General features: G+C 38.9%; 1 protein-coding gene across 2 annotated transcripts in view; it reads right to left on the reverse strand.

Annotated features, from left to right (window-relative positions):
* The window catches only part of Arl6IP1 (ADP-ribosylation factor-like 6 interacting protein 1), a 77,293-nt gene extending 54,233 nt beyond the window's left edge, over positions 1 to 23,060 (reverse strand). For both annotated transcript variants that reach the window (XM_067141948.2, XM_068226379.1), the window contains exons 1-2: positions 22,924 to 23,060; positions 22,568 to 22,713 (exon numbers count right to left, since the gene is read on the reverse strand). In XM_067141948.2, coding sequence (XP_066998049.2) covers positions 22,568 to 22,713; positions 22,924 to 22,953 — 176 coding nt within the window. In that variant the 5' untranslated portion in view covers positions 22,954 to 23,060. The remainder of the gene's footprint in view (positions 1 to 22,567; positions 22,714 to 22,923) is intronic.
* Positions 23,061 to 23,694: the final 634 nt, after the last annotated feature.

Raw genomic sequence — 23,694 nt, forward strand, 5'->3', positions numbered from 1 at the left:
TCATCTTGATCCTTACTTTCCTATAGCAGGGCATTTATGTTAATACTTTCACAGTTGTTCCTTACGATGATATGCAGACTGTCCTGTTTAAATGTCTCAGGAGAAGGAAATCTGAGGCTTGGGCATCAGTTTAAACAAATTACAAGTCATCGATAACGAAATGAAAGAGATCAGTTACATATATTGCTATTTGTTTTTTGTCGCACTAATACAAACAAGTCTTGAATCAATGTGTGAAAAGGGGAAAGTGCAGAAAACCATCTTCAGAAATGCCAACTGAAACCTTGTCTCCCAATTCCATTTCAATAGCTATGAGACGCACACTGCATAGCGGTCTCGCTCTAGAGATAAATCATATTATAGTGAAAAAAACTTGTTTTCAAACAAAATATCTGTCCAGCATTCCGGGCGACCATGAAGGTGCAAAAGGAAAATACTTTCATTGGCATTCTTATTTATGTGTTCACCACCCTAGTAGGCTTAACATGAGTGTCAGAGGTTTAATGTAATTTGGAAAGAATGTTTTGCGTATGATATATCATTCAGTGGGCATCAGTGAGTTAACACCCCCATGGCCTACCACCCAAGGTTCCGACCTCAGTCCCATGGAGCACATCTGTGATGGTCTCAAGAGGGATGTGCGTGCCTTGGTTATTGTACCACCAGACCGCTGTGCATTACAGGAGCTCTGCAGTGGTTGTGGATAAGGATGACTTCTCAACGTTTCCAGTGTCTTTTCGAACCACTGCCACTCCGTATAGTCACAATCATCAGGGCGAAAGTTGGTCTACGTGCTACCAGCCATATATCACTGATTCAATTGTTCACCAGCATATGTATTAATCGGAGAAGATACTCTCCTTTAGTCATACCACCCCAATTGAGAATCTGCTATGAGACTGTTTGAAATGTCGGTTCATGCTACACCACATACATGCTCAGTTAAAGGAACTTAATTCTTATGAAGCGGAGTATTTTCTCAAAAAGTTTAGTATAGTTAAATATACTAAGAACTTATGGTAGAGGCTGTATGGCCGAGGCAGTAAAGGCGTGCTTGGATAGTCAACCCGGAAGGATATAGGTTTGATTCCCTGCTACAAATTCTAAAAATTTAAGAAACAATATCTCTACTTCTGGAGGTGCACATGGCCCTGAGGTTCACTCAGCCTACACCAAAAATAAGTACCAGGTTAACTCCTGGGGGCAAAGGCAGTCAGGCGTAGAGCTAATAACTCTACCCCACCAAGTGCCAATGTTACGGATAGTGGAAGCCTTTACCTTCCACCCTTCCAATGGCCTTCATGGCTTGTATGGAAATGACTTGCTTTTTAAATATTAGTACTCATGTTTATTATGTTTGTTTATTCATACTCACTGCTTTGTGATCCAGTGACCATAATATGGTTCTTGATGTTGTAAATTATATTTATTTTTTATTGCATATTTTTGCTGCTGTTGTTATTGTTATTACTATTACATTTTCCTTAAAATGTAAATAAACTAAGTAATATTTAATATGGTAAATTATGCTTATCTCTTTGTATTCATTTATTTCATTAAACATTGTTATTGCTATGACAAAATGCCTTCTTTATGATGTAAATATAAAAGTATTTCTTCCCAAATAGATTTGTTATACCTGCACCAATCAAACAACGGAAAAGGGAAGTATCTTTTATTAAGGTACATAATGTTCTTACATGTATGTATAATTGAAGAACTGAAGATCCATATACAGGTAAGTAGAAGTCCAAACTGTGTAATTTGGGAGAGTAAGCCAATGTGGTATTACGAATCACAAGAAACTGAGTGAATTGGCTGTGCAGTATGATCACATTGCTGTGAGCTTACTTTCGGGAGATGGTGGATTTGAACTTCACAGTTAGCAGATCTGAAGTTTTTCTCTTTTTTTTTTTTTTCTCTCTCTCGTGTTTCCCTCATTTTCACTTCAAGCTAATGCAGTGGCTGTACCTTTATTAAGGCAACGATCGCTTCTTTTCATTCCAGTCCTAGCCTTCTTTCCAATCCCATTATTGCCTCACAACCAGTCGCCAATCAGTGTGATTTAAGCTGATATATATATAAATCTGGTAATGTTGCTTAACTCATTAATGCCCCTGTACATTTCCCAGGTTTCCCTAATGTGGTAAGCTTGAGATACACCAACTTGCACGCTAAAAATATGTTTAAAAATGCCTGTCCCCTACTACTTACTGAAGAAAGAAGAAAACAACATCCAAGCAAAAGGAAGAACAGATAGATCCTACGAAGTAATTCCTTCAACTTTCAGAAATTGCAATAAATTATACAAAATCCCTCTTTTTAAGAATACGTCCATAGTAATCTGTACATCAAAATAAAGGCAGGAAATGTTTAAAATGAATTTAAGTGAGTGACGGAGAGATTGTACGACTAGTTCAGATGGAAGAGGTCAAGTTGGTGGGTTCGAGCCCGGTGGTATTTGAAGGTGCTGATATAAGCCATTGTCGTGTCTGTAGATCTACCAGTACATAAAAACTGTCACAGGACAAAATTCTGGCACATCGGCATCTACGAAAACCATAGAAGTAGTTAGTAGAACTTTTTTTCGCTATTTTCTTTATGTCGCACCAACACAGATAAGTCTTATGGCGACGATGGCCATGGCCTTAATTAAGGTACAGCCCCAGCATTTGCCTGGTGTGAAAATGGGAAACCACGGAAACCACCTTCAGGAATGCCGACAGCAGGGCTCGAACCCACTATCTCCTCGATGCAAGCTCACAGCTGTGCGCCTCTAACCGCACGGCCAATTCGCCCGGTAGTAGAACGTTTAACCAATACCATTATTGTTCTCAATTCCGCAGTGAGCTTGAAAGCTGACCTAATTTCCATTCACGCAGCTTGGCACATTAGTGCTCCTATACATTTCCTCGATAAGCTTGAAGATACAACCAGCCTACAAGATGAAAATATGCCTTATAATCTCTCTCCTTTACTGGTTACTGAAGAGAGAAGAAAACGCTTGAGCAAAAGAAAGACAATAAGTAATTTCTGGAATTTTCGAAAATCACACTGCAAAGTCTTATTAACTAAATTACATTGTTTAGACCATCGCTCTTTTCAAGAATACGGTTATAGTTATGTGTATATCAAGATAAAGGAAGAAATATATAACATTAATTTGAGTGAGGTTGAGAAAGTGTGTTTATTTCCTTAATTCCTCACTGAGCGTGGAAACTGACTTAATTGTGAATATCTCAATTTCTTTCATCTTAACCTTTATCATTTACGTGGGTAAGGGAAAGTTCACTATTGAAGCTTACATTGAGGTTAGTTTGTGATGGTTATGTCTGGTAATTTTAAAAAGTAAATAGTCAAGTTGCAGCAGCGATGAGCCATTAAAAAAAAAGAGACTAGGGCGGCAATATTTACCTTCTAATGTATGGCCTTATGTGGCAATTACTAAACAGGCCTCTAGTACCCTTGGACAACAGCATGGGTCCTTGGTCTGGTTTGGTCCAGCAAGTGACAAGACCAGAGGTGCCAAATTTGAAGTGGATTATCAGTAATCGCCCTCCGCCCCCGAGAAAAATTTCGAGTCAAGTCCAAAGCATGCTCCTTCCTTCTTGATAATGGCACCCCTTTTGCCCTTCCCTCTAGCAATCTATCCGAAAGTATATCATATTTCACAAAAACATTTGCACGTAACCTGTTGGTTCTGTGATAAAACATTCCTTGTAGCTTGTTTCTCATGGAGCAGCTGCTTTTGAGTGTAGTTTTTCTTGGAGCATCCTTCCGATTGGGATGACATTTTCGTTTTCTGAACCATAAGCGATTCTAGTGCAGATGTGCTTAATGTAGACCTCACTTCTTTCTCAATCTTTCTAACAAATGTCACGTACACTTAACGCAGCAAATACAACATTACTGAAGGTTTTATAGTGGAGAAGAGCAACGCATTTGCTCCTTAATTCACAATGAATTTTACAACGCTCATGGGTAGCAAAAGGAAGTCATAATCGAATAGGTGTCCTTGCCAACTCACAAGCATTTAAATAAAAACGATTTAGGAGAAAGGCTCCAAAGAACTGAACATTTTTCCTTTTCTTTTTTTTCCGTAGAAAATTATTTTTTCTTGATAATGTCAGCTTTCCAGTAATAATTTCCCCTTTGACCGTAATTTTGTAATCATGAGGTGAAATCCGTAATAATTACGGACAGTCCGTAATAGTTGGCACCTCTGCAAGACCATTGGTCTGTAATTTCAAACTGGACACTTCTCTTACTATCACCAAATATTGCAGTCCTGAGGCCAATCGTGACAAGCTCTAACAGAGACAATAACAAACTTGCATTCATCACAGCCAGCCAATAGCAGCACAGAAAATGGCCGCATTAGGCACATCTACCCAGCCTCGTTTTAATTCTTATACGTAAGTAAGAATACTTCTAGGGACAAATTTGTGGGTCCCCAGAAAGCATAAAGGAAAACCTCTCTTCTCTGCTAATTCAGGTATTGCTTTACATTATTTTTATATGCTTTTACCGTTTCCAAAATATGGATATCCATAATCAAACTGCTACCAAGAGAAGGTAAAGGAGCAATAAAAACCTGAGGGCCAGTTTCATCAAGCAGTGTTAAAAATCCGATAATGGAGCATTACTTAACGCCTTGTTAAGATTTTAACGGGGCATTATTGAAATAGCGTTTCACAGAACACTGTAACAAGCTTGTTAACTAACACGGCGTTAATGTTAACGATCAGGTGAGCAGTGTGTAGCGTTAATATTATTTCGCTCTTCTGAACGGTGCTAGGCATAATGTTATTCTCCTGTACTCTTTTTGCGCAAAATAAGAGGTTCCATTTAAAATAGCTGTACAACAACCTAAAAAAGAGCAAAAATAAAAGAAGAATATTCGAAGAATGACTTGGAGCAGTCCAAGACCGGAGGTGGTATACTTATTCCAGCATTTAAATTGATGAGTTTGAAGATTATTGCATTAATCGATAATGAAGTTGAGCCTCGTCGTAATTATGACTTGCAATCCAGAACATCACAATATCAGAATTTTATTATCTGGACAGATCACAGTAGCACAATCAAATTAAAAATTAGGCCTACCAGGTTATACATGGTGTAGGCTACATGTGATTATGACCCCCCTTCCTTTGAATTTATACTTCAATACAAAATGTACTGTTTATTACGTTACCGTATTTACGCGAAAAATCCCCGCACATTTTGTTTAAAGAATCTGAGTCAAGAAATTGGGGTGCAAGTTTTATTTGCGTCAAGGTAGGCAACACACTCCTGCTCACCTAGTTTTCGATGTTGGGGGTACAGTTATGCTTCGTGTAACCGTGTGACGTACCCACTCTTGCACACAGACGTGTGACAATATGTGACGTGGCAGGTCACCTTAACTTTAATATAAATAAATAATCTCTCATTTACTTCTCCATAAACAACATCCCATGGGCGCCAGCCTTCAAACTTATGGCTTGAAGACGATAGTTGATGATTAATAATAATACGTAATGAGACTCTAAATACTCCCAGAGGTGGGGTGACGGAACACTAACCATTAAGTAGTACACACTAACTTGGAAGTTAAGGATCATTAATAAGAATTTCAGAAAATACTAATTAAAACAGCTATTTATTACGATGACAAACGTGACGGCGTATCTACGAAATCTGAACTTACGGAATCAAAAGAAAAGTTGAATGAAACAAAATTTAAGAAAATGAAATATTACGTGGAGACTTGGAGTAATTTATGCCATTAGCTCACCATTTGTAGACTCTGTTATCTGGACACGATCTATGTAGCAACAGATGTTTGATGGACCTCTCGTACAGGCATTGTCATCTCTCGTGGTTGGTACCAGTCCTATTTCTAATTCATGTATAGTCCACTAGTTGTACTATGACTTTCCTGACTTTAACATTTCCTACAGTACTCCTTACATAAAGTTGTAATGAGTCCTAATTTCAGTAGCAAAACCACCTTGGGTTATGTTCATGGAGAGAATACACTTGTATTCTTCCGTATTACAGAACTGTAGCATAACTAAATACACAACAAAATTTCTCCTGTCCTATACCAGTCAAAACCGGTCTCTCGTTGACTTTAACTCTTGTCGACTTTAACTCTCGTCAGAGTAATTTTGAGTAGTGCTCTACTCAGATGCGAAGTAAACTAAGTTAAGATCTTCAGCAGTTAAGACCTTCTCCGATGTCAAGGCGTACAGCCCTCCTTCGATGTAATGATAGAATAGATTAGAATTGTCCGATAGAAAAAGCCCTCCCCAGTTCTTGTCGATGTATATAGGCTCCAAAGTCTCAGTCCATCAACCATATCACATGGTCCAGTAAGATCTGATGTACTATCCCTTCTCCTATTCATTGCTGTATATCCATCATCTTGTTCCATAACGCCCATTCACATAGGTTGAACTTTCCCTGGCAATAAAAGCGTCAGGTAGAGAACTTCAAAAATTAGGCATTAACAAGGCTTTAACTGCCTCTTCAGAGTATGGAAAGGGTAAGGTCTCTTGCGAGCTTGATGAGGTACATTTCCTGGTAATGAGCTAAAATTAGCATGGGAAGTCCGGTCACCTGACCTCGGCTACTAGAAATTTACTGCAAGCTATTAATATGAATGATGTTGTAATACTTGACTCAAGAAGTCGTTCGTTCAGAATACGTTATAGCCGTGATACAAAGAAATGAGATGATGATGATAAATGAATGACTCAATACCCTATTATATATAAACATAATAATGACCTACCACTAATTAAATATATACATCTTTCCAATTGATTACACAGTTCGATAAATTTGTACATGCTGTGATGTTCCAAACATCACAACCGCAGATGGAAGGAAACTACCTCCATTTGTCATTCTTAAACAGAAAACAATTCAGACTTTTAATTTAAAACTGCCTTTACATTTTAAAAATAGTATTTTACAAAGTAATTTAAATTCAAAATTTCTCCGTGTCATGATAGAAAGTGCCTTCCAGAACGTGCAGGGGTAGCTTTCCACACTTTCACTTCGGTGTGTCGACAGCGTGTTTCATAGTTGCTAAGTTTGAGTGAAATCGTAATTCTTTAGTATTCAGCGTTTTAAGAAATGCCACAATATCACGTAACAGGCAGTGTACGGAGAAGCAGAATATGCAAACACTGGTGATGCCGACAATTGGAGAAAAAGCATGGCTCATAATTATAAAAAATTTGTAGGCACCGAACAATATTGCCAACACCAATGAAACTGCATTGTTTTTTATGCCTAGCCCAAACAAACTTTTCTAAAGGAGATGGGGTCACTGTACTGTGTTGCAATGCAGGCGGAAGCTAAAGACTTCCTCCCCTTGTCATAGGAAAGTTCGATAAGCCACAAAGTTTTAAGGGCGTCGGGTACCTTTCGTGCAAGTACAAGGTATCTAAGAATTCAAACAGTACAGTAATCCAAAAAATAAAGCACTTGCACAGGGGAGCCAGCATAATTTGTTGTCTTTGAATCATGTTTTCTTCTTTCATCGCGTGGGGTTATGTTTGTCTGTGATTTATCCAAGTGCATTATTTGAATAACGCAAATGCACCTTCTTACATACATTTTGAAACAGTTCTTTTCCATGGCATTTGAAAGGTTTAAACTGTGATTCAATGTCAATTGCATGCAGTAACGGGTCTTAGAATATTTTGTGACGCGGCAAGGGTAGGCATTTCAGAAGTACGAGTTGGCGGTTAATTCGACATCATGTAATTCAAAGTCCGATTTTTGCGTCCCAACAACTTTGAATTAACGAGGTTTTACTGTATCACAAAACTAACATCCAAGTTCGCTGGTGTGTCGGTTTCAAGTGTTTACATTGCACGAAAAGTATTATCCATCATCGGTCGTGTTAATATCCGAGTAAAAAGAGAGCACGTGTGAAAAGTGTTTAGACGTGGTGTGTGACAAATTTGTAATTTAAGAGAGGATTCTAGTGGTGCAAGAGACAACGAATCTTCCGACCTACAGGGAATCAAGCCTATTGCAAGTTCAGACTAATGAAATACCTAGGCCTACTTGCTAATTTTCATGGCAAATATATATTATAGCAGTGATAATGTATTGTTATCATCTGAAATATGTTCAAACAAAGCAGATATATACGTAAATTTACACGTTCATATATGCGTAAAGACCATGTGGACATCCTGGAGTGATATGATGTGTTTATTTATGCCTACGTTACTCTTTCGATGGAAGGAATTTTATTTAATTTCATTTTTCAAAATGAGCCTTCCTAGATTAGGGTGCGGGGATGATTTGCGTAAATATGGTAATAAGTTAATGGAATTTCAGTATAATACCTATCCCTGTCTTCTATAAAATGATGCATTGGTCTTAAAACATTCTTGTTATTGTGTGAAGTATCTGTTTTGTATTACCATGCAGAGGTTTTATTAACTGGACTCATCATTAATAACTACAGTACCGAGCTCGATAGCTGCAGTCGCTTAAGTGCGGCCAGTACTCAGTATTCGGGAGATACTGGGTTCGAACCCCACTGTCAGCAGCCATGAAGATGGTTTTCCATGGTTTCCCATTTTCACACCAGGCAAATGCTAGGGCTGTACCTTAATTACGGCCACCGCCGCTTCCTTCCCACCCCCTTCCTGCCCCATCGTCGCCATGGGACCTGTCTGTGTTGGTACGACGTGCAGCAAATTTTAAAAAAGAAATAATAACTACAGTAGCACAATCATATTAGAAATTAGGCCTACGAGGCTATACATGGTGTAGGCTACATGTGATTATGATCCCCCTTCCTTTGAATTTATATTTCAATACAAAATGTAATGTTTATTACATGTTAATAAGTTAACGGAATTTCAGTATAATACCTCTCTCTCTTCTATGAAATATTGCTTCAGTTTTAAAACATTCTTGTTTTTGTGTGAGATATCTCCTTCATATTTATTATTACCATTCAGGGGTTTCTAAGCTGAACATTATTAACTGGGCACACCATTAATAACTACAGTTGCACAATCATATTAGAAATTAGGCCTACCAGGTTATACATGGTGTAGGCTAAGTTAACGGAATATCAGTATAATATCTCTCTCTCTCTCTCTCCTATGAAATAATGCTTTGCTTTTAAAAACATTCTTGTTATTGTATGAGATATCTCTTTTGTATTAAAAATCAGAGGTTTCAGAACTGAATGTTATTAACTCAACACATCATCAATAACTACAGTAGCACAATCATGCTAGAAATTAGGCCTACCATGTTATACATGATGTAGGCTAGGCTATATGTGATTATTTGTATTTATTGATAATGAACATAACAGGCGTTCAGCCCAAATACACTGACTGACAGAGCAAATGCAACACCAAGAAGGAGTGGTTCGAAAGGGATGAAAGTTGGGGAAAAACAGAGACGGCACGGACGAATAATTGATGTGTATTTCAAACCGATAGGCAGGTTACATAATGCGCACGGCATCGACTCAGTAGGATGTAGGACCACCGCGAGCGGCGATGTACGCAGAAACACGTCGAGGTACAGAGTCAATAAGAGTGCAGATGGTGTCCTGAGGGATGGTTCTCCATTTTCTGTCAACCATTTGCCACAGTTGGTCGTCCGTACGAGGCTGGGGCAGAGTTTGCAAACGGCGTCCAATGAGATCCCACACGTGTTCGATTGGTGAGTGATCCGGAGAGTACGCTGGCCACGGAAGCATCTGTACACCTCGTAGAGCCTGTTGGAAGATGCGAGCAGTGTGTGGGCGGGCATTATCCTGCTGAAACAGAGCATTGGGCAGCCCCTGAAGGTACGGGAGTGCCACCGGCCGCAGCACATGCTGCACGTAGCGGTGGGCATTTAACGTGCCTTGAATACGCACTAGAGGTGACGTGGAATCATACGCAATAGCGCCCCAAACCATGATGCCGCGTTGTCTAGCGGTAGGGCGCTCCACAGTTACTGCCGGATTTGACCTTTCTCCACGCCGACGCCACACTCGTCTGCGGTGACTATCACTGACAGAACAGAAGCGTGACTCATCGGAGAACACGACGTTCCGCCATTCCCTCATCCAAGTCGCTCTAGCCCGGCACCATGCCAGGCGTGCACGTCTATGCTGTGGAGTCAATGAAAGTCTTCTGAGCGGACGCCGGGAATGCAGGCCTCCTTCAACCAATCGACGGGAAATTGTTCTGGTCGATATTGGAACAGCCAGGATGTCTTGCACATGCTGAAGAATGGCGGTTGACGTGGCGTGCGGGGCTGCCACCGCTTGGTGGCGGATGCGCCGATCCTCGCGTGCTGACGTCACTCGGGCTGCGCCTGGACCCCTCGCACGTGCCACATGTCCCTTCGCCACAGGCGCTGCACCGTGGACACACCCCTATGGGTATCGGCTGCGATTTGAAGAAGCGACCAACCTGCCCTTCTCAGCCCGATCACCATACCCCTCGTAAAGTCGTCTGTCTGCTGGAAATGCCTCTGTTGACGGCGGCCTGGCATTCTTAGCTATACACGTGTCCTGTGGCACACGACAACACGTTCTACAATGACTGTCGGCTGAGAAATCACGGTACGAAGTGGGCCATTCGCCAACGCCGTGCTCCATTTATCGTTCGCTACGTGCGCAGCACAGTGGCGCATTTCACATCATGAGCATACCTCAGTGACATCAGTCTACCCTGCAATTGGCATAAAGTTCTGACCACTCCTTCTTGGTGTTGCATTTGCTCTGTCAGTCAGTGTACATGTTCACAATGCAATAATAATAATAATGATACTAATAGTAATAATAATAAACGAGAATATACATACTAATTTGATACAAAAAGACTAATCTAGCCCCACCCTGACCTTGTATTCACCACATGACCGTCACAACAGATAGTTGCTACAAGAACCGCTGACTTCACGTTACAACAGATTCAGCTCATGTCCTTGTTTACACAGCTGCTTACTTCGCATTCTTTGTTCCCTGACTCACTTTCTCTGGATTCAAGTACACCAAATGACAACAATTGCATACTATCCTGCAATATCGCAATCAGCAAGGCCTCTACATTTCCAACATACCATATCATTCACTTACTCAACTAACTCACAAACTCAACGCCCTTTGTTATCACTTGGTCTTACTGAACCTCCAGGCTCGAATTCTAACTTCTTCACTATGTACACATCACCAGCACTTCACTTACTGCTAAATTTACCACACAAACTCCATCCACTGAATATCCTCGCACTATTAACCAGGCCTCCCTTACATCCTGGCTTATCTCTCTCCTTTACACATCTCCAGTACTCCACTTACCATTAACTTTACCGTACAATCTCGCTCCACTAAGTATCATCGTACTGTTAAACAAGACCCCCATAAACCTATATAAACACACATCCCCATTCCAAACACATACCCCATTATTCCCTCCACGCTATACTTCCTCTTCGCATTCACTACACATCTCTCCCTTACACTCTCCACAATCGCCCTATGACTCTTCTTCTTCCATTTTTCTCACACAGGAATTTTTTACCGCACATAAATACTTGTTCAATTCTCCTCCGTCTTCCCATTCCTTAATAATCCACCTTATAATACCCCGTTCATCCCCTTTTCCTAATATTTTCTGATGTTTGGCACTCAAACTATTTCTAATCTTACTTGTTTCTTCACAATTACCTAATAAGTGAAAATCATCGTTCTCTGCCCCACAAAGTATACATACTGACTTATCTCTACCTTTTAACCAGCCACCATACCAACCCTCCCCGTTTAACCTATCAACGTATCTAATATTTATCCCCGTAACTTCCTCTACTTTATTAAAAACACTAAGGGAATTTCTCAATCTACTTTCTGCCAATAATTTCTGCCTACCCATATCTGTTATCCTCCTTGACAGCACCTTCATCCCTCTAGCTTCTGTCTCCGTCCACACCTCTTCCCACATGTACCCCAAGCCTATCATCTCCAAGTATCCCTTAATTTTTTCTAGCCAGCATCCCTTATACATGCTCTACCGTTGTTGTTCGTACGCGGCTTGTAATACCCTCCCCCCTTCCTGTATTTTTAAATTCGTCGAATATCTAACTATTCTTTTCACACACTCAAATTCCAAATCCTCCCCATACATTAATTCCGCCCCTGCATTAACTGTGCACAGCGGGAGCCCCATCACAGTCTTACCGAAACTACTAATAATTTGTCTTGTAATGGTTCAAATCCCCTTACAAGATGATATCTGTATTTTTATTATTATTATTATTATTATTATTATTATTATTATTATTATTATTTCACCTGTGATATTATTACTATTATTGTAACTATTATTATTGTTCAATTCAATTCTGCAATGCTTGTTGCTTGCGTGATTGTAGTCAAATTGTTATATATGTGTGTGTGTAGATTAATACTAAAAACATGTACAGTAAGAGTTGCTGTATATCAGATGTGGATGTAGTGTGTGTAATAACTTGTGACATTGTAACATTGCAAAATAGTGCTGGCGTTACTGCCAAGTCATCGCTACGCCATCGTGCGCGTTTAGCAGTGAGCTCACTTTCTTTGAGATACCCGGAGTGCCGCCGGCAGTTTCACCATAGGGTAACATTTGTCGCAAGGTGGGAGTAGATCATAGTTATTCCTGGAGATTGCGTAGATGTGTCAACCAACGTCCATAAAAGGTGGCTGCATATTGTAGAATCAGTCATTAGTTAAACAGAAGGTGAACACTGAAGAAGTCAAATGGATAAGTGAACAGTCATTATTCAATTGGAAGGAGAGGCCACAGTTGGTCGGAGGAGTGAATGAGATGGAGAGGCCTCAGTCGGTCATTAGTTATTAGCCATGTGGACGGTGAACAGTGAAGAAGTCAAATGGATAAGTGAACAGTGAAAGAGTCAATTGGAAGGAGAGGCCACAGTTGGTCAGTCAGTGAGATGGAGAAGAAGCAGTCACATGGATACTTAGTCATCAATGAAACAAAAAGGATACGTCACCAAATTAGGCTTGATACTGTACCCGCTCAAAGCCCGAGTCCCAACCAGCGTTCATCTCAGGGAGTGTTACGGTCCGAATCTATGGCAACTAATAAACAATTAAAAAATTATATTTTGAGATATAAGATCTCAAACTAAATGTAAGGGCGCCATCCAATCAGTACTACAGGGTTGAACGGGACACACTAATCTTTAACTTTAAGGCTCATCATAAAACACATAAGTTATATACATATTCAGATCAAAGGGAAATTATGAAAGCTCCATCCTAGGAATGGGGACGGATATTTAAACGGTCACCAAGGGTTTACTATTCTACAAGAACAAGAACCTGGAACTGTTTCCTTGCAAATGCTAAAGGAGCATTTTATTTAAGTAAACAAATTAATTTTTACACACAATCAAAATCTGTTGACCCTTGATTTGCCGGTAATTTGGCAAATTATTCCTGAAAAATGATTACATAATATTTATCACTTTTGACCACCCTTCCATTTGGGTGGTAGAAACGTTGATATCTGAAGGTATCAGATTTACCTTCATTAACACCATGACCATAATTGGTCGTGGACCAATTACCTGTTGGCTAAGTAGGCGCGATCACATGGACCATGTTATCGCCTCCACTTCGACTGAGATGAGACCAACCCGGGAAACTACAAACTCTCCCCGGGTTCCTAACCAAGATATGCTAATCGTTAGTTGAAGGAAACGACAAAGGGACTCTAACCTAATGGTCCAGATGTAGGGATTTGCCTTCATTTTACAACTATTAACTTAACTTATTATTCACAACCACTTGACATTATTACGTTAATTCGCCAGCTGACTTCCCTAGTATCATTCATCATCAGCATCCGAAATAATAAAATAAAATAAAAATATTTAAAAAATATTATTATTATTATTATTATCAACATTATTATTAATAGTGTAAATCGTGATTATCGTAACCCGTAATCATCCTCGCTATAATACTTCAACTTCTCGCTCTTATTATTCTCATCAAAAAAAATAAAAATAAAAAAGTAGCTTCCTTTTTTATTCTTCTTCTCCTTCTTCAAATATTCTCATTATTATTAATTTTAGTTAAAAATCTCAAATTTTTCATTTCAACTCCCAACATCATTATTATGTCCAAAATAAAAAAAGGAAACTCTTCTTCTTCTTCTTCTTCAAATATTTATTATTATTATTATTATTATTATTATTATTATTAATTTTTTAAAAAAATAATTTCGCTTGTTACACGGTAGTCCACTCTTAATATGTTTAACACATAACCCCTTTTACAATTCCGATTTATGTTGGCACTAATCAATCCAGATATGATTTACATGGAATATTATTATTATTACTTTTATACTTTCGAGAATCTTTATTTTTATTCCCCATCTTTATAATTTAGTCACATACGTTCTCTCCCAAACAGAAATCACCAAGATCCGAATTCACATCGGTCTGGACATAATGTTCGAACCCGCAACCTCATTTTCGTACTGTCGTTAATTCATGGAGACCATATGCTCCTAAGACAATTCTCAAATCCCATAACACCTCGCAGTTGGGCAAATACCTCCAATCTCTGCAAGTGTTACATTATTCCTTCCTTTTTCCATTTTGAAGTCCATTTATCCATCGGAACTCTTCAAAACATTTTCATTAATTAACCCTCGGTGTGTGGACTCTCTTCTGCCACTCATATCACCGGTATAGAAATACAACCTCTATGTAGACCTTAAGATCCACCTATTTCTTCATCAACATCAGTACAATTCACTTTCATTTCGGGCCAGATTTCTGTCCCACAAACTTCAAATCTCAACTTTTGGCTCAAATCACTCTGGGCCTCAAACATAGCGTGACCATATTATCAAAATGCCTATCTCGTTTCTACCAAAATTATTTATGATTATTATGGAGTCCAAAAACGTTAAATCAACAATTAGTGTTAAAATCGGATTCATTGCCCAAATAAAATATTCATGCCACATAATATCTCCACATTTAAATGACTTTAATTTGCAATCATTCTATCCAACTAGGCCCGTGCCTTTATTCTCAAAGATTATTATTAAACACGCCTTTAAACATTACCCAATATTAATTTATTACTCCGACACTTCTACAGATTATTATTATTTTGTCCACTGGCGAACTTCGCGATATTTACAAACAAATCAATGGACTTCATTCCGTCCCACAACAATATATATCACTTGGCAACCCTACCTCTGGATTATCTTAATAACATGCCTTAATATCTATAAAAGTTCCGATACTGGAAAAACACTTTGGAAGCACTTCTAAATGAATATTAACATTATCTTTACGTGAAACGTGCTCCATATCATATCAAACAACTCAAGCACTTGAATGAACAACTCAACCCTACTATACTCTATTTAATAATCAAAATTATGATGAGTGCTCGATCTAATCACGTACATATTAATTTGTCCCTTTGTCTATCTATCTTTGAATTTATACGAGCCGGAAACGGCTCGTTTCACAATCAAGTTACCATGATAAAATAATATGATTTCCTCCCCCTAACGATAGCAATCTACAAATATTTGAAAAAGGTTACTCATCTCTTTTTTTGTAGTCTGCTAAGCCGGACGAGAAGCACAGGCCCCGTCCACTCTTAGCCCTGCATTCCACTGGTCTTCATGCCAGCTTGAAGAATTAATACTTGACCCTTTTCAACTTTACACATTTTGAATAAAAACAAATAAAATAACTGTTGCACTCTGGAATAATTTCCACCCTAAATTCTACTCACAAATTTTACACTCTCGGCCTTGTATCTAGCCCACTTAATGTAGATATACATTCTTCATTCCTTTCCCGGACACTAGGAACATGGGATACCTCGGGATCCCCTTTACAACGGCCCGTGCACGCACTTGAATTTCCCATCTCACGTTCGTGTAGCTGACCAGGTATCAGTTCAGAATCAACTGTTTACTAGGTGACATAAACACTCGTGACCGTTCTCACGTAACGCATTTCCTAATCTGTTGGTAGAATCTCACACTCCGTAAGTTATGCTTTACTGAGTCCTGTCTATTTGAAACACTTCATACTAGTATACTGCTCAAGACTGTAATATGAGCTACATCACGTCATGAATCACTGTACTATGTAACAATATAATACTTCGAACCCTACTCCACGAGTAAGTACACACACGCACCCCTGGCGTAATTACGGCTTGAACAAAATATCAGAAGTTGTCCCGCACCCCAGGCGTGGTATCCGCTCGAACGCTTTGTCAAAAGTAGTTGTCAGTCCTTGTCCACGACCTCATATTTATACTTGTATCCCCTCTCTTCCGAGTTCAGGGGAGGTTATCTTAGGACGCGCAGTCCCGATATCTTCATACGACAATTTGCGGTTCGGCCCGTGGCTTAAATATGATATCCAATGATGTAATTATGTTCTCAAAGGCTCTATACCAATTCTCAACTAATATCGTTCGCTGGTAATGGATATATTTGCGAATTTAGCTGCCGTATCCCGGCCTGGGATTTCGCGCTCTATTGTGGCGTCCTTTGCCTCCAGCCAATCATCGGATAGCATTCATTAATTCTCAGAATTACACCATGCAATTTCCCGCAATTATTAACTTTTTATAAGTTTTATAATATAGTAAGGCTCCTAAATTCCACCTTATTCTAAATTGATATCTCACTTCCTTCTATCAATTTAATCCGCAGAGTTAGCCTCGCTAGTGCTTCTTACAATACGAAGTTGGCATACCTGCGACTGGTCGATGAAATTTTCTATTGGTCCACATACCACGGGATCTGGAAGGCTCATATTTTTTTCTTCCAGTGCCAACCCCGCGTTCAACTCCCGCTAGTACATGGAGATACCCTGCCATCATTTCTCAGAAATTTGCACCCGGCTCCCTGCACTGTTGCTACTACCTATTCTGCCCGGGGCTATGAAAACTTTCCGCAACTAGTCAACAACTCGTGCCTTTCTCTTTCCCCCTTCGTCACAATTTCTGAGAATTCTAATTCTGCCGTTCATTGTGTTTGTTAATCTCAGTGGAGACAATAGTCTGTGCATGTTTCACCATACTATCTCGGCCTGGCCTGCTCTTACTGTATGTACAGTAAGATATTCTTTATTCTGAAAATGAATTATATATTCCTCAATAATTCATCATAATTGCATGACGCTTATCACACCCCCACCAGGGTGCAATACATCTACAGTAAACACCAGATCAAAGGAATATGTCGTAATTACACTCAAAGTGTTGAAGGTACAGTCAAGTGAACCAGTGAGGGATAAATTTCGTGTATAATTGTTTAATGTCCGGTCAAGAAGAATTCAAATTCATGCCTAGTTTCTTTCAGTTGCAATGTCATAATTTTATATTCTCTTCTGTTTTAATCACAGCAGTTCTCACTATTTTTATTGAAATTATTTCAAGAATATATTTTGTTCTATCAAATTAATTTATCGTTTTATTTAAACAGTAAAATTTCTTAACCTCAAATTTAATGGGGAAACCGAACGCCAATCTCCTTTTCCCAGAACTTATATGGTATGTTGTCACAAGTAAGCTTATTACCCAACACCCTAGAGATATTCAAGAATCTCATTCTCTTATTGCTGCACTGAGTTGTAGCTGGCGCCCTTCAAATAACGTATGTGTAAGTAAGCAGGTATGATCTAAGTGTGAGTACAAGGTCCGATGATTGTGTATTTAATAAATATTAATTTTCATATTTTTCTATTTAAATGCAGTTTTATATTTTTAAAGTCAGTAAGAGAGTTAGGAACTCTACAGTCTTAATTCCACTCTTTTCTCATCCAACCCCTACACTTCAGCGCCATACAATACCCGACCGAAAATCACCGATCTTAAAACTAACCTCAAGGTTTTATAACCCGGAAATTTAGCTAGCAAGTTTTTGACTGAGCCTGGGGCAGCCAAACCTCTACATGTGATTATGATCCCCCTTCCTTTGAATTTATATTTCAATACAAAATGTAATATTTGTTACATGTTAATATTTAATGGAATATCAGTATAGTATCTATCACTCTTCTATGAAATGATGGTTTTAGTTTTAAAGCATTCTTGTTATTGTGCGAGATATGTGTTTTATATTACCATTCAGAGGTTTCTAAGCTGAATGTTATTAACTGGACACATCATTAACAATTACAGTATGGTAGCAGAACCACATTAGAAATTAGGCCTCCCAGGTTATACATGATGTAGGCGACATTTGATTTCTCTTACATGATCGTTGACATTTGATTATGATCTCCCTTCCTTTGAATTTATATTTAATAATAATATTTGCTTTATGTCCCACTAACTACCTTCATGGTTTTCAGAGACGCCAAGGTGCCGGAATTTAGTCCCGCATGAGTTCTTTTTACGTGCCAGTAAATCTATAGACATGAGGCTGACGTATTAGAGCACAGTCTGAGCCATTCAGCCCGGACAATTTATATTTCAACTCAATGTTTATTAAATATGAGCCACTTAATGGAATACTAGTTTAAGTAGGCCTACCTATCTCTCTTCTACAATTTACAATACTGATATTTCCGGCAACGATCTGAATGACTGACCACCAAACACAAAATCCCTTCCAGCAATTTTTATTTTAACACGATGTTAAGCAGCTTAACGGTTCAAGAGTGCTACATTAAATTAATAGATTGTTTAACGGTGTGTTAGGGTTTACGAAGGTTGATGAAACAGTCATTCTGTTAACTATCCTGTTAAAGCAGTTTAACGTGACGTTAAATCCTTAACGGAGTTTGAGGAAACCAGCCCCGTGACAAATATGTCAAAGTTGCACGTAACTACATACTTACAAGTAACTAATCTCATTTTGTTCCGTATTGAAGATACAATAAGTAAACTCTTTCAAGATTAAAATTATTGTGTCCACCTTTTCAATACAAATATATATTTTTTAGTGGTTAAATTCTACATGAATGAAACACACCAGTTAGGGACATGTTTCGCCCTAGTTATGGGCATCTTCAGCCTATATTAATCCTAAGGTCAAGAATTAAAAAATAGCATAAGACAATTGTATTTAGTATTAAGTTAGTTTACTGTAAGTTCCAATGTTTATATTTTTTATACTACGTATTTCAGACAAAATTTAATGTGAGTCAATTTGAAACATGGTAAAAATTAAATATAACAATATGGCAATCTTTATCAATTATTGTGCTGAAACTTCTCAAATGGGCTAATTAACTTACACGATACCTTGCCATATTGTTGTAATGTCATAACATTCAATTTATACAAGATTTCAAATGGACTGACATTAAATTTTGTCTGAAATGCATAGTGTTTCCCTTCTTTTGCCGGTGAGAGTAGATTTATGCTCAAAGCACTGTCCTTACTGAACAGATTTTAAAGTTCAATTTTTTACAGGATTCTTTTCTGGGAAGCTTTGGTCTGAATTGAGTTTTTGTCCTTGTAAATATACTAAAAAAAATACTCTCAGAGTCGGCATTGCTATGTGGAAATCATAAAATAAAAAGCAATACATTAGAGATTCTGTCATATTTAAGAACACCAGCTGTTTGCATCTCTCTTGTCAGTGCCCACTGAACATCAATTCTCTCCAGCTACTTAAAGAACGAGGAAAAAGCTTGGATTTTCAAAAAGTACAGGTATATTAAATCTCTCAAAATCGGGAGATAAGTCTTTGCAATCAGAAGAGAGGGAGGGAGGACCAAAAATAGGGAGTCTCATGACTTGGCATCCTCTACACTGTTTGGCATCATGAAACACAAGAAAGCAATTCTGACAGAGGGAGTTGGCAAGGCTGCTTGTGTTTTTATTCTGTGCAAGTTAGTAACAGAATCTGCGTGTGTTGATTTCTGGGAATGACAATCTCCCATTATATATCAGCCAATTGCAGTGCCAGTATCTGCTCAACTAATGGACAATGATGCACCCTACATTTCATTAGGTTACAGAAGTAAAAGTACTTCCGGGGGTGGGTTGGTGGGTCCCTAGCTATCAAATGAAACACATCTCTCCTCTAAAAGCAATTCCATGAAGATTTGTGTCATTTAAACTTCCTTACCATGTTACTAGGGTTGGGAAACAAAGTAAAATTCTACCACAGAGACAGAGATCTAAATAAAGCTAAGGAATTACAAATACAAGTTTGAATACCATGAAGGGTAATTCTTTCAACCATGCAAATCTTTATATTTTACACCAAAATAAATATATATTACAATTCCTAAATGTCTGCCTCCGTAGCATAACGGTCAGTGTTATTAGCTGTCGTCCTTGGGGTCCGGGTTCGATTCCTGGTACTGTCAGAAATTTAGGAAAACCAGGAGGGCTGGTTTGTGTGCCTGAAAAAGGGCTGCACCACCTCAGCTTAAGGACGTGAGTTTACTTTAATTCCTAAATATACAAATATGTCATTCATGATTTGAATTTTGTTCAAGATTATAGTGTTTCAGGTTAATGAAGAAAAAAAGACATTACCTTGAAGTCTTATACAAGTTCCTTTTTGAATGCTCTTTACATGTTTTAAAGCAAATAATAAAGTATAAATATTACCACAACACAATTTTCTATCAGAAATATATATTTTTTTTTCTTTTGCTAGTGGCTTTACGTCGCACCGACACAGATCGGTCTTTTGGCGACGACAGGAGAGGAAAGTCCTAGGAATTGGAAGGAAGCGGCCGTGGCCTTAATAAAGGTGCAGCCCCGGCATTTGCCTGGTGTGAAAATGGGAAACCACGGAAAACCATCTTCAGGGTTGCTGACAGTGGGGCTCGAACCTACTATCTCCCGATTACTGGATACCGGCCGCACTTAAGCGACGATCACACGAACAGATCTAATAAATCAATATTAGAAAAAATAATACCACTTATGTTACATCAAAACTTAGCAGTGGTTATACAGAGCAATCCATGTAAACCTGAACTACTTTAATGAGCCATAATAGAATCAATAATAGGACATGTGCATCTTTGGGAGATGGTAATACACAATTGACCGAGCTCGAGAGCTGCAGACGCTTAAGTGCGGCCAGTATCCAGTATTCGGGAGATAGTGGGTTCGAACTCCACTGTCGGCAGCCCTGAAGATGGTTTTCCTTGGTTTCTCTTTTTCACACCAGGCAAATGCTGGGACTGTACTTAATTAAGGCCACGGCCGCTTCCTTCCCAGTCCTAGCCCTTTCCTGCCCCATCGTCGCCAAAAGACCTATCTGTGTCGGTGCGACATAAAGCCCACAGCAAAGCAAATGCACAATTGGGAGATTACATACATACATGAGATAAAGCCCAGCAATCAGGCAGGGGGACACAAATTTTTTGTGATTTTTCGGTCAGCAAAAAAACTGGTTACAATACTTTGTTGGTAGATTCCTCACAGCAAATGTTGGAAGTGCCCTCCACCAGCATCCATACACAACTGTACTCATTTCACCATATTCTGTGACGTTTTGCAAAGTGTATCCTCGCTGAGGTCTATTCTTGTACACCTTGCCTTTAAAATACCCCTATAACAGAAAGTCTGGAGACGTTAGGTCAGGTGATTGGGGTGGGGGGAAAAAATGTTTGGAGATTATTCGGTCATCAAAGAAACAGGTTAGTCTACAAGTAACATGGAAACGAGCTCAATCTTGTTGGAAATAACCTTGTCAGTTCAACATCATCCACCTGCTCCAAAAATGTATTGAAGATACCCGTATAAACTGCAGTGTCTGCATTTGTACCAAGAAAATGGGGCCAACAACCCTGGAAGCTGACACTGCGCACCACACTCCAACCTTTTCGTCATGCAGTGGTGTTTCGAGGATGATACGGGAGGTTTACAGCAGCCCAATATCTCCTGTTTTGTGTGTTGATGTGACCTGACAGATGAAACCATGCCTCATCTGTAAACCAAGTTATGGAGAGAACGTCTGGACGTTGAATAATAAACCCCTGAAACAATCAACAATAATGCATTCGTTTCTCATGTTCTGCTTCTTTCAATGCTTGCAATGTATGCACTCTGTATGGTCGCAAACTCAAATTCTTCACAGCTCTCCGACATGTGCCATATGAAATGCCTGTCTCCTGGCTTAATCAAAGCAACGACTTTTTGAGAGAGCTAAAGACTCCGAACGAATCATTAATTTGCCAACAGTGTTCGTTATTGTCAGGACAATCAACAAAATTGTCAACAATGAGCGGTGGCACTGATTCTCCCACACGGAAATTGTCACCTATTAAAGTAGTTCAAGTTAATATGGATCGCTCTGTAATAAATTAACTAGTCAAATATAATGTTTAGTAAAAACCTGCCCAATGTGTTAATGCCCTCCAAGTAATCACTACTACTGTTAATAAACAGAAGAGGCAATACGTATTAAAGAGTAACAGCCAAGAATAGTTTAACTGCAGAGGAACATCACACAGCCCGAAGTATTAAAAAGTTTAGATGTAATCACAATGACACAAGACACAAAGCCCGACTCTGAACGGTCGTATACCTATTTAAACTAAAATAAGTACTTACAGAAAACCACAAGTTGTCAACGAAATTAACATCCATGGATACCATTTCCGTTCCCACAACAGAACGGAGTGCAGGGGTAATATAACCTCACGCCAACCTTCTAAATCGCGTTTAATTTCCTTTGCAAGATCTCGTCGACGCTTCTCCTGGATATAATTCAGTAAAAATAATCATTGTATTAACCCACAACGAAGTACTTACAGTATAGTTAATACTTTCAACATTATTAGTGGCGGATCGTGACATTACCCTTAATCATCAGAATATCAGCTATAATCACAACATAGCAAGTGAAAAATCAAGGCAACTGCAACAACCCGACATTACTATAACAATCACTATTACTATAACGGTACCTGCTCATCTGCCGTCATTGATTCTGCCATCTTCAACAGTAAAATTCACAAGAAACTTAACCTCTCTTACTACACACACAATTCAACGACCACTACTTTGCTAATTGCTTCCCTAACCAAAACGAAAGGCATTCTTCTTCTTCCCCTTCCTCTTTATCTTCCTCGACTTGTTTAGATTTTGAACCAAAGAGGATAGAACACAACGAGCTAGAAAGAGGACTATAAAGTGGCTAACTCGTCTGCTACAGCGCTCTAGGCGGTGCCAAGGCAAAATAGCGACGCCATATTATATCCGCCCGTGTTTTACGGTTTATTCTGGTTAAGGTGTGTTCTTATAGTGGTTTCTTGCACTGAAATCTGATAAATTAACTGCATAAATTATGCCGCCTATATGTGCACCAATCAACTGCACGTTCCGTAGAGGCAACTCAAAGGATATATCATATTTCAGGTAAGTATTTTTTAGCAAAAAGAATGCAATTTTTGGTCATTAGCAGAGTGTTTCCCCGTTGTCAGTGCTTGTATAAATCAATCTATGCTTTTCTCTTGTAGGTTCCCTCTGAAGGATAGGAACTCACTAAACAATGGGTAATAAATATGAAACGTGATAAATTGTTTCCGACAAAGCACAGTTTCCTGTGTTCACGACATTTGGAAGAAAAATACATAGTGATCAACAATTATAGAAGACACTTGCTGTCCAGAGTCATCCCTACAGTTTTTTATTTTCCGAGTCACCTTATGAAAATACAGCGTACTAGATCTCCACCT

Source organism: Anabrus simplex, chromosome 2, assembly GCF_040414725.1.
Source record: "Anabrus simplex isolate iqAnaSimp1 chromosome 2, ASM4041472v1, whole genome shotgun sequence".
In the NCBI taxonomy this organism is placed as follows: domain Eukaryota; kingdom Metazoa; phylum Arthropoda; class Insecta; order Orthoptera; family Tettigoniidae; genus Anabrus; species Anabrus simplex.